Source organism: Camellia sinensis, chromosome 10 (genome assembly GCF_055761805.1).
Source record: "Camellia sinensis isolate YWXY chromosome 10, ASM5576180v1, whole genome shotgun sequence".
NCBI lineage: Eukaryota > Viridiplantae > Streptophyta > Magnoliopsida > Ericales > Theaceae > Camellia > Camellia sinensis.
In genome coordinates, this window is record NC_138970.1 from 1815610 (window position 1) to 1828444 (window position 12835).

Genomic DNA, 12835 nt, shown 5'->3' on the forward strand with positions numbered 1-12835 from the left:
TTTATATTTATCAATAGTTCCATCCCGTTTAAGTTTTTTTCTCAAAACCCATTTACAGCCAATAGTTTTACAACCTGGTGGTAAATCTACTAATACCCAAGTTTTATTGGATAATAATGATTCCATCTCATCATTTACAGCCTCGTTCCAAAAAACAGAGTCAGGAGATGCCAAAGCTTCTTGTAAAGTTAATGGAATTTCCTCCACACTAAAAACATGATAGTCAGGACCAAAATCTTTTTCTAATCTGGCTCTTTTACTCCTTCTTGGTTTAAAAACTACAGTATCTTGGTTTTGTAAAAGAGGAGTAGAGGAATCAGTTTCAGATAAAATATTTTCTTGATAATTTTGACCCCCACCATTTTTAGATTTAAAAGGAAATTTTTCTTCATGAAAAATTACATCACCTGATTCAAAAATTATTTTGTTTTCAATATCAAAAAATCTATAGGCCGTACTATTTGTTGCATATCCAAGAAAAGCACAAGTGGCAGCTTTCACACCTAATTTAGGTCTTTTAGGGTCCACAAGTCTAACAAAAGCTAGACAACCCCAAACCCTCAAATATCTCAAATTTGGCTTATGCCCTTTCTACAACTCAAAAGGTGTAACTTTTATTTTTTTATGTGGCACTCTATTCATAACATAACATGCAGTTAAAATTGCTTCTCCCCACAAATTTGAAGGAGCACCTGCTTCAATTAGCATAGCATTTGTTAAATCAGTTAAAGTTTTATTTTTCCTTTCTGCTACACCATTAGATGCAGGTGAATATGGTGGAGTAATTTCATGGATTATTCCCAAAGACTGAGCAAACGAGTTGAATCCAAAAGATTCATACTCCCGGCCTCTATCACTCCTATACCTTTTAATCTTTTTACCGAATTGATTTTCAACTTCAAGAAGGAATTCTTTAAATTTTTCAAAAGCATCACTTTTATTTTTTAACAAGTATACATAAGTGTATTTTGAAAAATCATCAATAAAAGTGATAAAATATCTATTTCCACCACGTGTTAAAATTCCTTCAACTTCACATAAATCAGTGTGAATTAATTTTAACAATTAAGTATTTCTCACCACACTTTTATGAGGCCTTTTAGTTATTTTTGCTTGACTGCAAACTTCACATTTCTCAAACTTGTTTGTTAGTCTGAGAATTAATCCTAAACTACTCATGACTCCTACATATCGGCTATTAATGTGACATAGACGAGCATGCCAAAAATTCATAGAAGACAGCATGTAAACAGAAACATGTGCTTTCTTATTCTCAACATTTAATTTAAACATTCCATCACAGGCATACCCTTTCCCCACAAATATGCCTTTTTTAGTGATTACATATTGATCAGATTCAATAGTCTGTTTGAAACCAGCTTTGTTGAGCAAATAACTCGACATCAAATTTTTCCTCATGGACGGTGTGTACAACACATCTTTTAAAACAAGCACACGTCCAGAGGTAAAATTCAGCTCAACATCCCCACACCCAAGCACCTTGGTTAAACTGGAGTCACCAAGCATAACGGTCCTCTCCTCATTAAAAGGAGTGAAATCTTTGAACCAATCTTTATCATAGCAGACATGCCTATTGGCACCAGAGTCTGCCCACCACCTTTCTACAGATTGAACCATAAAAATATCTGTGATCATAGCCACAAATGGTTCCTCGGTAACATTAGCCTGTGGTCGAGACAGTTGTTTCCGAAATTTGCAAGTTCGAGCAATATGCCCACTTTTGCCACACACAAAACATGTCACATTTGTCAGATCTTGTAAAGGGGGTTCTTGGTTCCATTTCTTTTGCCTCGGGTAATTTTTATTTGTGGCCTTCCAGCATTTTTCCAAATTTTCTTAACTGGCTTCAAATGACTATTTTTATGAAATCGACCTTTAGGTAAAGTATTTCCAGAAGTTAAATTTACCTTTGCAGTGGAATGTTCTTGTGTCATAAGCGCATCTTGTCCTCGTGCTTCCTCCTCCACCCGAATTCGTGTGATTAGAGTCTCCAAGGACGTCTCATTTTGTTTGTGACGCATCAACTTCTGGAACTCCCTCCAAGACGATGAAAGTTTGTCAACAATACCTGCTACAACAAGATTGTCTCCAATTTTGATGCCTTCAGATCTAACTTCAGCTACTAACATATGAAAATCTTGAAGTTGCTCCACCACTGATTTTCCATCTATCATCTGATAGCGGAAAAAACGACTTGCAGCATATTTTTTAGCACCTGCCTCTTCAGTGTCATATTTGTTCTGCAAGGCTTTCCAAATTTTCTTGGCAGTGGTGTAAGTAGTATCATAATAATCATAAAATTGATCTGAAAGACAATTCAAAAGATAGTATCGACATTTATACTCATCTGTGTTGTACTTTTTGATTTTTTCAAGATGAGTAGCATACTCCTCGTCGGTCATCTCTTCAGTGGGGACTTTGTTTGGATTTTTCTCGGTCAGGATATAAGCCACCTTGAGGAGACTGAGGTAGAAAAGCACATTGCCTTTCCATCTCTTGGAATGAGCTCCCTTGAACCGAAAGGGCTTGTTGAGATCGCCGGTATTCTCGTTGGGCTTCTCCAGTACTGGCTCCATGAACTTTTGCTATTTGAATCTCCTTAAAATTGTTGGTGATAATTACAAATAACACACCAGAAAATACAAATAATAAAATTACAATAACTTATTATCAGGGCTGAGGCGCGGGAAACTTGCTCTCTTTAAGGAGATTCAAGCCCTCTGTGGTTAGGCAAAGCCTCACACCGGTGCAGCAAAAAAACCTTGACTTGTCCCCCCCAGGATACAACAGCCTGACTAAGTCGTATGGTTCACCAATACTGCAAAATTGGTTGAACCCAAAACTTTATCACACAAACCCTTTTTATTTGCCTGATAATCTCACTCAAGACATAACCAAACAACCAAAACTTCTTCACCTCGTGTCTATTTGTTTTTTTATATGACAAAGTTCAATATATATATATATATATATATGTGGAAATGAAAACTTAGTGGAGAAGTTAACAAAAAAACTAGACCAAGATGAAGAAAGCTTATCTAGGAAGACAAGGTGGATAAGATAGGATAGACTTGGAGAAGACTTTGGATTGCTTAACTTCCAAGTCTTGGAATGGATAAGCAAGAGGAGACAAAGACCAAGACTAGGAAGACTTAAGGGATAAGTTTTGCAAGGCTTTATCTTGTATTACTTTGGATGGATAAGCATGGTGGACTAGGCAAAGACTTATCTTGGAGCTCGGAAGATCATTATAATATTAAAATACTTGCTAACAGTTACAATAATGTGAATGATTGTAGGAGAGTAGAATATAATAACAAGATTCAGTTAGTTGGTTATACAGTTAGGATTAGTTAGGTGATTATTTCTTATATTGAATAAATGTGTATATATACACTTGTACAGTGATGAATTCATTTAATCATTCAATGGAATAGATTCACAGATCCTTCCATAAATACTATATGAAAGTGAAATAGTATAAAGGAAGAGCACTTGGATCTTGGATAGATATGAGATATTTTGCAAGATGAATTGTGGAGGCGGTACTTGACCATCATAGTGAATGGTGGTGGTTTTCATAAAGAGAGAGAGTAACGAAAGAAGGAAGAAGAATAAAAAAAGTTTGAACAAGAGAGAAAAGAGGTACTTAAGGTAAACATCTCTTATTAGGAGTGTACAATTTTAAGGGGTTATTTGAGGTGTCTTAAATAAGTGTAGTTTTTATCTTTTTAGATTAAAAAATTGAGGAAAAAAATATAGATGTTTGGGTTAATTTTTTGACTTTTTATGAAAAAATATGTATTAAAAAATTGTAAAAATTGATTTGTAAAAGAAAATTAGGATTGAAAATTGTGCAGCCGTAATTATTGACTTTTTGTGAATAGTGTTAACTTTTTAATTTTTTGAATAACTTTTTGACTTTTTAACTTTTTTTCAATATCTCAAACTTGGCCTAAATGATGGACTTGATTGAATGATCAATTGCTTGTAATGTTGGACTTTCGAGTTTAGAACGTTCGGAGCTTGATCTAAATTTAATTAGAAAGATTAAGTGGATGTTTGGGAAGTGAGTTGTTTTTTGGGTTTGTTTAGTTATAAGATATTATTGGAGAAATTTTTTTTTATGTTTGAAAGGATAGTTTGACTTTTTTATAGTTAGATGCCATGTTTGTGAGAGAAAAAAGTTAAATGATTATGAGATTTGATGTGATATTTTGTTTGGATTTATTTTTTTTTAATTTTGTAACCAATTTTTCTTTTAATAAAAAATGTAACCAATTTTTCTTTTAATAAAAAAAAAAAAATTTCTTTTCAAACACCACCTAAGTTTGGCCAAATTAAAATAATTAAAAATTTAAAAATAAATTAAAATAATCAATTCTCCAATCAATTCTAGAAACCAAACGGAGCGGTTGAGTCCAGAGTCAACTCTTAGGGCACCGTGTGTTATTTTTGGTCCAGCCCGAAGGCGTAAAGTGCAATTTACCCAATCTTGAAAAAAAAAAAAAAAAAAAAACAAAAAAAAAAACATGGCGTATGATGTATAACACGGCCTTATGATACAACGCATGCCGGATGGACCGATCAGTTTTGAATTGGCTATAGCCGTGCGTGGTGGAGGGGGAGGAGGAGAGTGAAAGAGGAGAGAGAGAGAGCAGTGACAGCGAACGCCTCTGAACAAAACGGCATTCCATACTGAGAGAGAGACTCCCATCTAATAAGTCTTGTTTCTCCTCTCTCATCATCGTCTTCGCACACAAGGAATTTCTCTTTCTTTCTTTCTTGCTTTCTTTTTGGTAATGTTGACAAATTCAATTCTGTTGTGTTCTGTTGGATTGATTGATTGATCGATCGATCTGGATTGGAGTGGAGTATTTTTGAGTTTTTGTTCCTTTGAAAAGAGAAAAGAGGGAAGAATAAAGAAGAGCTGGATTCCGTACAGGAGTCGTTGAAGGCTACAGCCGCCGCCGGAAACGGTCAGATCCGGTACAGATCACCATCGGCTGCAGAACTCCTGGAGGGGCAGTCGTCGTCGGGATCACTGGATCAACTGGACAAGATGCTGATGAAGCGCACCAGGCAGCACGAGTCTCTCTCCGACAAGATCCACCGCTTCAGAGGCGTAATCCTGGTGATTTCGGTCCCTCTCCTCCTCATCTCCTTCGTCCTTTTTCTCATGCCCACCCGTTCTCCCTCCCTCGACTCCTTTCCTAACCGCAAATTCTCTCCCAATAACTTCCCCCTCGCCCGTGCTGCCCGGAGTTACGCTGTCATCTTCGACGCCGGCAGTTCTGGCAGCCGTGTCCACGTTTTTTGCTTCGACCAACACTTGGATCTAGTCCCTATTGGCAAAGATCTTGAGCTTTTCTTACAGGTATAATTATAAAACAAACATCATTGATTCTCTCTCTCTCTCTCTCTCTTTTTCTTTTATTTATTTATTTATTTTTATTTTTCTTTTTCTGCTCTGCTCTGCTCTGCTCTGCTATTCCCAATTCTCAATTATTCTCAATTCATCATAGCATGTGTCACTTTTTGTATTGTAGCTAAAACCAGGTCTGAGTGCATATGCGAAAGATCCCAAGGCTGCTGCAAATTCTCTCAAGTCCCTTTTAGAGGAAGCCCAGAATGTTGTCCCAGAGGAGTTGCGGCACAAGACTCCAGTTAGAGTTGGGGTGAGTAATTTGCATTTTTGTCTGGCTTCCACAATTTTATGTACTGAGAACTCATTGAAATACCCTAGTGTGATATAATGTTTATGCCTGTCAGTTCTGATTAGTTGATTTCTATTCAGGCCACTGCAGGTCTGAGGCAATTGCAAGGCGATGCACCCGATCAAATTTTGCAAGCGGTAATCTTAATTCTTTCTTCTGTTTGTATTATTGTTATTATTATTAAGTAGTTTATTCATACTTATGTGGATTTAAACTTTTACATTCCAAAGGTCAGGGATTTTTTGAAGGATAGAAGCACCTTGAAATCTGAGGCTGATTGGGTCACAGTATTGGATGGGGCTCAGGAAGGTGCTTATCAGTGGGTATGTGTTTATGTGTTGGTGGATTAGGCCTCCTCTTTATTTGTGTTATTTATTTTCACTGCTGGCTGTGTTATGTGGAACATGATGTGCAAATGGTTACACATTTTTCTCTTTATTTTCTCATAAGTAAACAAGGGTCTGTATTAAATACAATGTGAGTTTTGTTTGTTCTTACTTCTCATCTTGATCCTTCAGGGCATGTTTGATTGGAAGGATTAAAGTATGGGATTAGGATTATTAATCCGTGGGTCCAACCATCCTATGTTTGTTTTGACATTTGGTTTAGGACTATTAATCCAATGGATAATTAATCCAACAAATTTGTAGGATAATTAGTAATGGGGTAGGGGTGAGATAGTTAATACCACACTAATTTGATAGGATTATTAATACCTCACTATTAGTATTGTGAATCAAACATGGCCTCAGTGTTTTTGTATTTCTTAAGGGGTAGGGGTTGTGAGTCGTCTGACTCCAAAAGTAGATGAGTATCTCTAAGAGGCTTGGATATTTTTTTAGTTCTACTAATATAAATTTAGTCATATCTCTAGTATAGAAAATGGAAAAATTTAGGGGATTCGTTCAGTAGTAAGAGGTTTTACCTTGGTGTCGCTTTGAATATAGAAACAACAACAGCAGCAGCAGCAATTGTTTGGTTTTGAATGGTCAGTTGATTAGGTTTCAGCATGATGCCCAGTGTGGTGATTGTGTTTTGAGCATGGCTTTCCCCAATCTCTTTTTCCTAATTGCAAAAATTAAGGATTATTCATTCGTCTCTTAGTTAGTGGTGTGTGCTTCCTGGTTTTGTTGATCATTGCACAATTTAGATGTGGAATTGGTGCAAATTCTTTTGGTATTGGCATTGCTTTATGGTGTAGTTGTTCAAGGAACATCAGCTTTTCTATTTTTTGAAATCACAGATCAAAGGTATTGTGAATCCTAAGAATTGTTGACAATACTGAATGTAGATAGGAAACATGAAATATGCATATAGGAACAAAAGTACAGTGTTGATATGTAAGAAAGAATACGTAAAGCCCTTTTATTTATTCATTGTGATATTGCTAGGGAGCTATGGAGTCTTCTTTTGTCTACTTTTGATGTTCATTGGGTAATGTGGTCTATTGCTCTTAAGTTATTGGAATGTTGGGGAGGTGGATACAAGCTAAAGAGGAATAGGAAAGCATGGATGGTGGCGCCTCTCTCATGTGTTGCTTACAGGGAGAAAGGAATAGATGCACTAAGTAATAGAGTAGGGAAAGTTCAAATTGTGTTTATTGTACAGTTTTCATTTTTTGATATAATTTTTTTGTTGTGAATTTTCTTTTTTACCTTGTAGATTCTATAGGGAAGTTCAACTTTCATGTTGAGCTCTTTTGGTCTTTGTATAGTTTTTGTTGGAAGTTCACCCCTTTTGGTACACTTATCAATATATATATATAGAACTTTTTTAATGACGTAATTGTTACATGGTCTTGGGTAAAATTCAATTTCAAAAGCTATCTGTTAAGGTGAGGGTTCCCTCATGTTTATATATTGCACATTACTTTCGTAGCTAGGCAATGTGGGACTTCACTTTATACCTCATCTCATGCGCATTGTGCTCACTCGGTAATACTAGTTGTGTGCAGGCTAGGGACCTGCACCCTACCCATCCCTAGTACTTCAACTCTGATAGCATGTTACACAGTCTTAGGCAAGGGTGCCCTCATGATTATATATTGTTCATTACTTTTGTATCAAGCAATGTGGGACTTTGCTTCACAATAAACACATTTTCTTAGTATTTGGCAATGTTACATGGACTCTTTTATTTTTCCCAAATACTCGTGTCCACCGGATATGACAAGGGTAAGGGTGTGGAATATGTGTTCGACCCTCGCACCCAATTTATATTTTACAATGTTCGAAGAAGAAAATTTTGCATTCACTAGTAAAAAAATATTTCTAGCTTCTTACATGGATGAGACAGAAATTCTATATTTTCTCTAAATTTTATTTAATTTCAAGTACATTTTTACATAATTTACAAAATCTTATAGAATATTATACAATGTGCAATATATGTGTCCGTGGCATGTCCCGTACCCATATCCATTTTTAGATTTATATCTCTATATCCTAAAATTTAAGTTTATGAAGGTCTGCCATTTGGACATGTTTCTGCACCCCATACTCCTATCTGAGTCCATATAACATAGGTATTTGGCATATGCACTATCATTGATTATTTTGCATCAATCAGCTTGTTATGTGGTTTTTACAATGTAACTTGTGGTTCTAACGCATGGATGCAATCTTTACCATTGAGCAGGCGTGTGTGGAAATTGTTTGAAATTGCGTATTGTTGTGCAGGTGACCATAAACTATCTATTGGGGAATTTGGGTAAAAAATACTCAAATACAGTTGGTGTAGTTGATCTCGGAGGTGGATCTGTACAAATGGCATATGCTATCTCAGAGACACATGCTGGAAAGGCTCCAAGGATGTCAGATGGAGAGGATTCGTATGTGAAGGAAATGTATCTCAAGGGAACAAAATATTACCTTTATGTTCACAGGTTTGTCTCTTCTTTGATGAATTGATTAGGCTACCCATTTATTACGATGTGGTTAGACTTTTGTTTGTGTAGTATATGGGGTGTTTTGGGAAGTGGGTTAAAAGCCAAAGAGCAGCTTTATGTTAATAAATTGGTTCATTTTCTCATTTGTCTACAAATGATTTTTTTCTTAAAAATTCTCTTTGATCTTATGGTAACATCCTAATATCGGTTATGGTGATCAAAATACCATTTGTAAATATAAGTATACTTAATACAGTTTCTGCATCTCATGTTCAGTTACTTGCACTATGGCTTATTAGCAGCCCGAGCTGAGATTTTGAAGGTTGAAAATTCTGGCAGCCCGTGCATCTTGGTCGGGTATCAAGGTATGTTCAATTCTTCTAGTTTGATAAGGCTTGAAGTTGTGTTGAAAATGGTACAATTGCTCATCTTTCACATTTTTACTGTGTTCTTTTTTGTTGTTGTTGCTGAGATTCTTGTGATGTAGAGCTGCACAGTATGTTTGTAAATAAGACCTATGAAGCACGGACACGGACACGGATACGGTAATTTTTAAAAAATGAGGACACGGACACGGCGGGGGACACGGCAAAATTTTTTTTTATAAATATTTTTATTTTAATACATATTAATTATTTAATTTATTTTTTAAATAATGTGTTTTTATTTATTTTATTTTATATTATATATGTATTTTTTTTTATTAATATGTATAAATATATAAAATATAAAATATGTGTTATAATATAATTGTGTTATAATATAAGCATTATATATTATATATATTATAAGTATTATATCTTATATGTTCTATACACTTATATGTATAAGATAAGACAGAGGAGGCCAAAAGGCGAGAGCGAAGGCGAAAAGACGAGAGAGAGAGAGCGAGAAGACGAAAAGGCGAGAAGGCGAGAGACACGATCTGGTCGAAGAGGCTATCGAGTGAGAGACGCGACTGGATGGAGGTCATCGACTGGTTCGAAGGTCATCGAAGTCGACTGGTTCGACTGGTTCAAAGGTCATCGAAGTCGATTTTTTTTCTAGGTCATCGAAGTCGACTGGTTCGAAGTCGCCGATCAGGATCCTCTTGCCGACCAGGTTTCTTTCTCTTCTCCTTTACTCTTCGTCTTCTCTTCTGTTTGTCCAGATTTGGACACGCGTGTCCAGATTTGGTGGACACGCGTGTCTCCGCCTTGTCTTCTGCAAAAAAATAATTAAATTAAAAGGACATGCCAACTAGTGACACCCGTACGTATCCCCGGCGTGTCGCCATGTCCCCGGCGTGTCGCCGTGTCCGACATTGCCACGGCATCAAATTTGACGTGTCCATGCTTCATAGAATAGGACGCAGATCCTCACAGAATACATTACTCAAAATTGTTTCAAGTGAAAAAGAGTAACCAAGTTTGTGTGCGCTTATAGCTAATTGCCGTACATTATAGTCATCATGACAGCTATGAACTGGTGCCTTTGTATAGCCATATCATGAAGTAGATGAACCAAAATTTATACTTCCAGTCTACAAACTGAAGTATGCTTTTAACTGGTTCTTCGATTATTATTAGATCTCTGTTGATTGGCAGTAGAGGAGAGCTCCTTCACTTCCCTTCAAGTGCTGTTTTTTATTTTATATATGTACATAGATAACAAATTTGTTTACTGTGTTGCTGGACAAGCAAATAAAACACTAAGATATGTATGCTTTCTTTCAAGGATCCTACAATTATGGAGGAGCATCTTACCCAGCATCAGCTTCTCCCTCTGGTTCAAGCATGCACAAATGTAGGACAGCAGCTTCTAAGGCTCTCAAAGTTAATGAATCATGTACACATATGAAGTGCACGTTTGGTGGGGTATGGAATGGTGGAGGTGGGGATGGACAGAAGAATCTATTTGTTGCTTCATTTTTCTTCGATAGGGCTGCCGAGGTATTAATCATTCCTTGCTTTTAATGTTTGAGGAATACTATCAAATTTATATATTTTATGGCTTCAAAAGGAATGCTGACTAGAGTGTTCCACATATAGGCTGGCTTTGTTGATCCAAATGTGCCTGTTGCCAAAGTAAGTCCTATGGATTTCGAGAATGAGGCTAAGCGTGCGTGTGAAACAAAACTCGAGGATGCCAAATTTGCATATCCACATGTGGAAGAAGATAACCTGCCATATTTGTGCATGGATCTCGTGTACCAGTTCACATTGCTTGTAGACGGGTTTGGTAAGTTATACCAGATTTAAGTCTTCTGTCAAGTCCATATGTCATAATTGTGGAAGTCATTTTTAAAAGTTGTGATTTCTGGACATTGATTGCTGGTGCTATTGGACAGGCCTAAATCCCTGGCAAGAGATTACATTGGTGAAGAAAGTCAAGTATCAAAATTCCCTAGTTGAAGCGGCATGGCCATTAGGCAGTGCAATTGATGTTGTGTCATCATTGAAGTAACCAGAAATCACATTGTTCGTTTAATTGATTGGTTCAGTTTTGGTGGCATTGTTTCTTATCTGGCAGAAAAGTTGTTCTGTTTGAGCTCAGTATCAAGTTTAATAGGTAAATTAATTTTGTGTTAATTTGAGGAATAACGAGAAATCATAGTTTTTCATTTGTTTTTGTTTGTAATTTAGTTACAGAATTTTCTGATTATAACCAAAAGCATTTTATTGATTTAGTTTGCATGGCTAAAGTACTGATACCATTTAATTTAAGATTTCTTTTTTTGCTCTCTCTCTTTTGGTTCTTGTTAATTTTTAATTTTATTCTTATATGAATTGGTAAAATAGATTGCGTTACGTCATGTTTGGTAGGAGAGGTTAAAAAAGTAGAAGGTAGCAAACTCAGAAGAATTGGGGAAAGGAATTTACATTTCCATCTTGCTTGGTCAAAGAAGGAAAGGAATGAAGGGATATTCCTAAGCTTCACTAGGATAACCTTAAGGTATTGTTTGATTTGTTGGAATGAAAGTGGAATAGATGGAATAGAAAAAAATGTTCATTATCACATTTGGTTCACTAAAAAGGATGATAATAAACATTTTATTTCATTTCACTTTTACATAGAGAGGAGGGCTGAAGTGAACTCTGGATTGCGTTTTCCAACGAAAACCTCCTGGAAGTGTCAGATTCTCAATCTTACTTTATGTTTCTCTTGGGGAGGGGGAGTAAGTGACGGTATGTTCTGATTACTAACTGAGACGGCTTCGGCTCCTTCTGCGTTGTTATACCAGTCTTCCCCTCCCCTCTACACCAGCAGTCCCTTTCCTCAAAACCCAAACACCCGCAACATCTTGCTTGGTCAAAGAAGGAAAGGAATGAAGGGATATTCCTAAGCTTCACTAGGATAACCTTAAGGTATTGTTTGATTTGTTGGAATGAAAGTGGAATAGATGGAATAGAAAAAAATGTTCATTATCACATTTGGTTCACTAAAAAGGATGATAATAAACATTTTATTTCATTTCACTTTTACATAGAGAGGAGGGCTGAAGTGAACTCTGGATTGCGTTTTCCAACGAAAACCTCCTGGAAGTGTCAGATTCTCAATCTTACTTTATGTTTCTCTTGGGGAGGGGGAGTAAGTGACGGTATGTTCTGATTACTAACTGAGACGGCTTCGGCTCCTTCTGCGTTGTTATACCAGTCTTCCCCTCCCCTCTACACCAGCAGTCCCTTTCCTCAAAACCCAAACACCCGCAACATCACCACACCCCCCCCCCCCCCCTACCAGTCTCCTGTACTCTAACCCAGGCAGGCATCTACTTTCTGCAAATCCTTCCCCCCTCCCATCTCTTTTCCTCCAATCCCAATCCCAGCTCGTCCTCTGGATTTCAACAACTTTTTTGACAGACTTTCATCAAGATTTTGGGTTGTGGTTTGCTGAGCATCTCGGGACCTATTTATTGTGTTTTTTTTTTTTTTTTTTCTTTTCCTTTCTCTGATCATCTCTTCAGCTGTTGGTGGTATTTGTTTTTATTGGTTGTGTTGTGATTGGGGTGGCTTGTCGTTGTTGGTGGTATTTGGTTTTATTGATTGTGTTGTGAACTTGTGATTGTGGGGCTTCTTGTCATTTTTGTTTCTGTTGTAAGTATGACTTGATTACTTTGTTGGGATTTGCCTTTGTTTCTTGATATTCCTTCCTTTGTTCTTTTGGGTGGTTTGTAACTATGTCGAAAAAGGACTTTCTTCTGCACTCTGCTCCGACCACAGGGTGCTTA

General features: G+C 36.7%; 1 protein-coding gene across 3 annotated transcripts; it reads left to right on the plus strand.

Annotated features, from left to right (window-relative positions):
* The first annotated feature begins 3548 nt into the window (after window positions 1-3548).
* Window positions 3549-11349, plus strand: LOC114258276 (apyrase 2). Of its 3 annotated transcripts, none has more exons than XM_082890732.1 (10): window positions 4445-5398; window positions 5571-5699; window positions 5819-5875; window positions 5969-6061; window positions 8417-8622; window positions 8902-8990; window positions 9457-9726; window positions 10342-10556; window positions 10656-10845; window positions 10955-11349. In XM_082890732.1, the coding sequence occupies exons 1-10, from the start codon at window positions 5084-5086 to the stop codon at window positions 11068-11070; spliced, it is 1680 nt and encodes a 559-aa protein (XP_082746858.1). In that variant the 5' UTR covers window positions 4445-5083; the 3' UTR covers window positions 11071-11349. The 3 variants fall into 3 exon arrangements, with proteins under 3 accessions (XP_028053992.2, XP_082746858.1, XP_082746859.1); XM_082890733.1 differs by having other exon boundaries at window positions 9466-9726; XM_028198191.2 differs by lacking the exon at window positions 9457-9726 and having other exon boundaries at window positions 3549-5398.
* The last annotated feature ends 1486 nt before the right edge of the window (window positions 11350-12835 follow it).

Excerpts from the sequence above, each read along its gene's own strand:
- LOC114258276 (XM_082890732.1), top strand. The coding sequence starts at position 5,084 with ATGCTGATGAAGCGCACCAGGCAGCACGAGTCTCTCTCCGACAAGATC. Across the intron at positions 5,876-5,968 it reads CCGATCAAATTTTGCAAGCG|GTCAGGGATTTTTTGAAGGA; the intron begins GTAATCTTAATT and ends TACATTCCAAAG. Across the intron at positions 8,623-8,901 it reads TATTACCTTTATGTTCACAG|TTACTTGCACTATGGCTTAT; the intron begins GTTTGTCTCTTC and ends TCTCATGTTCAG.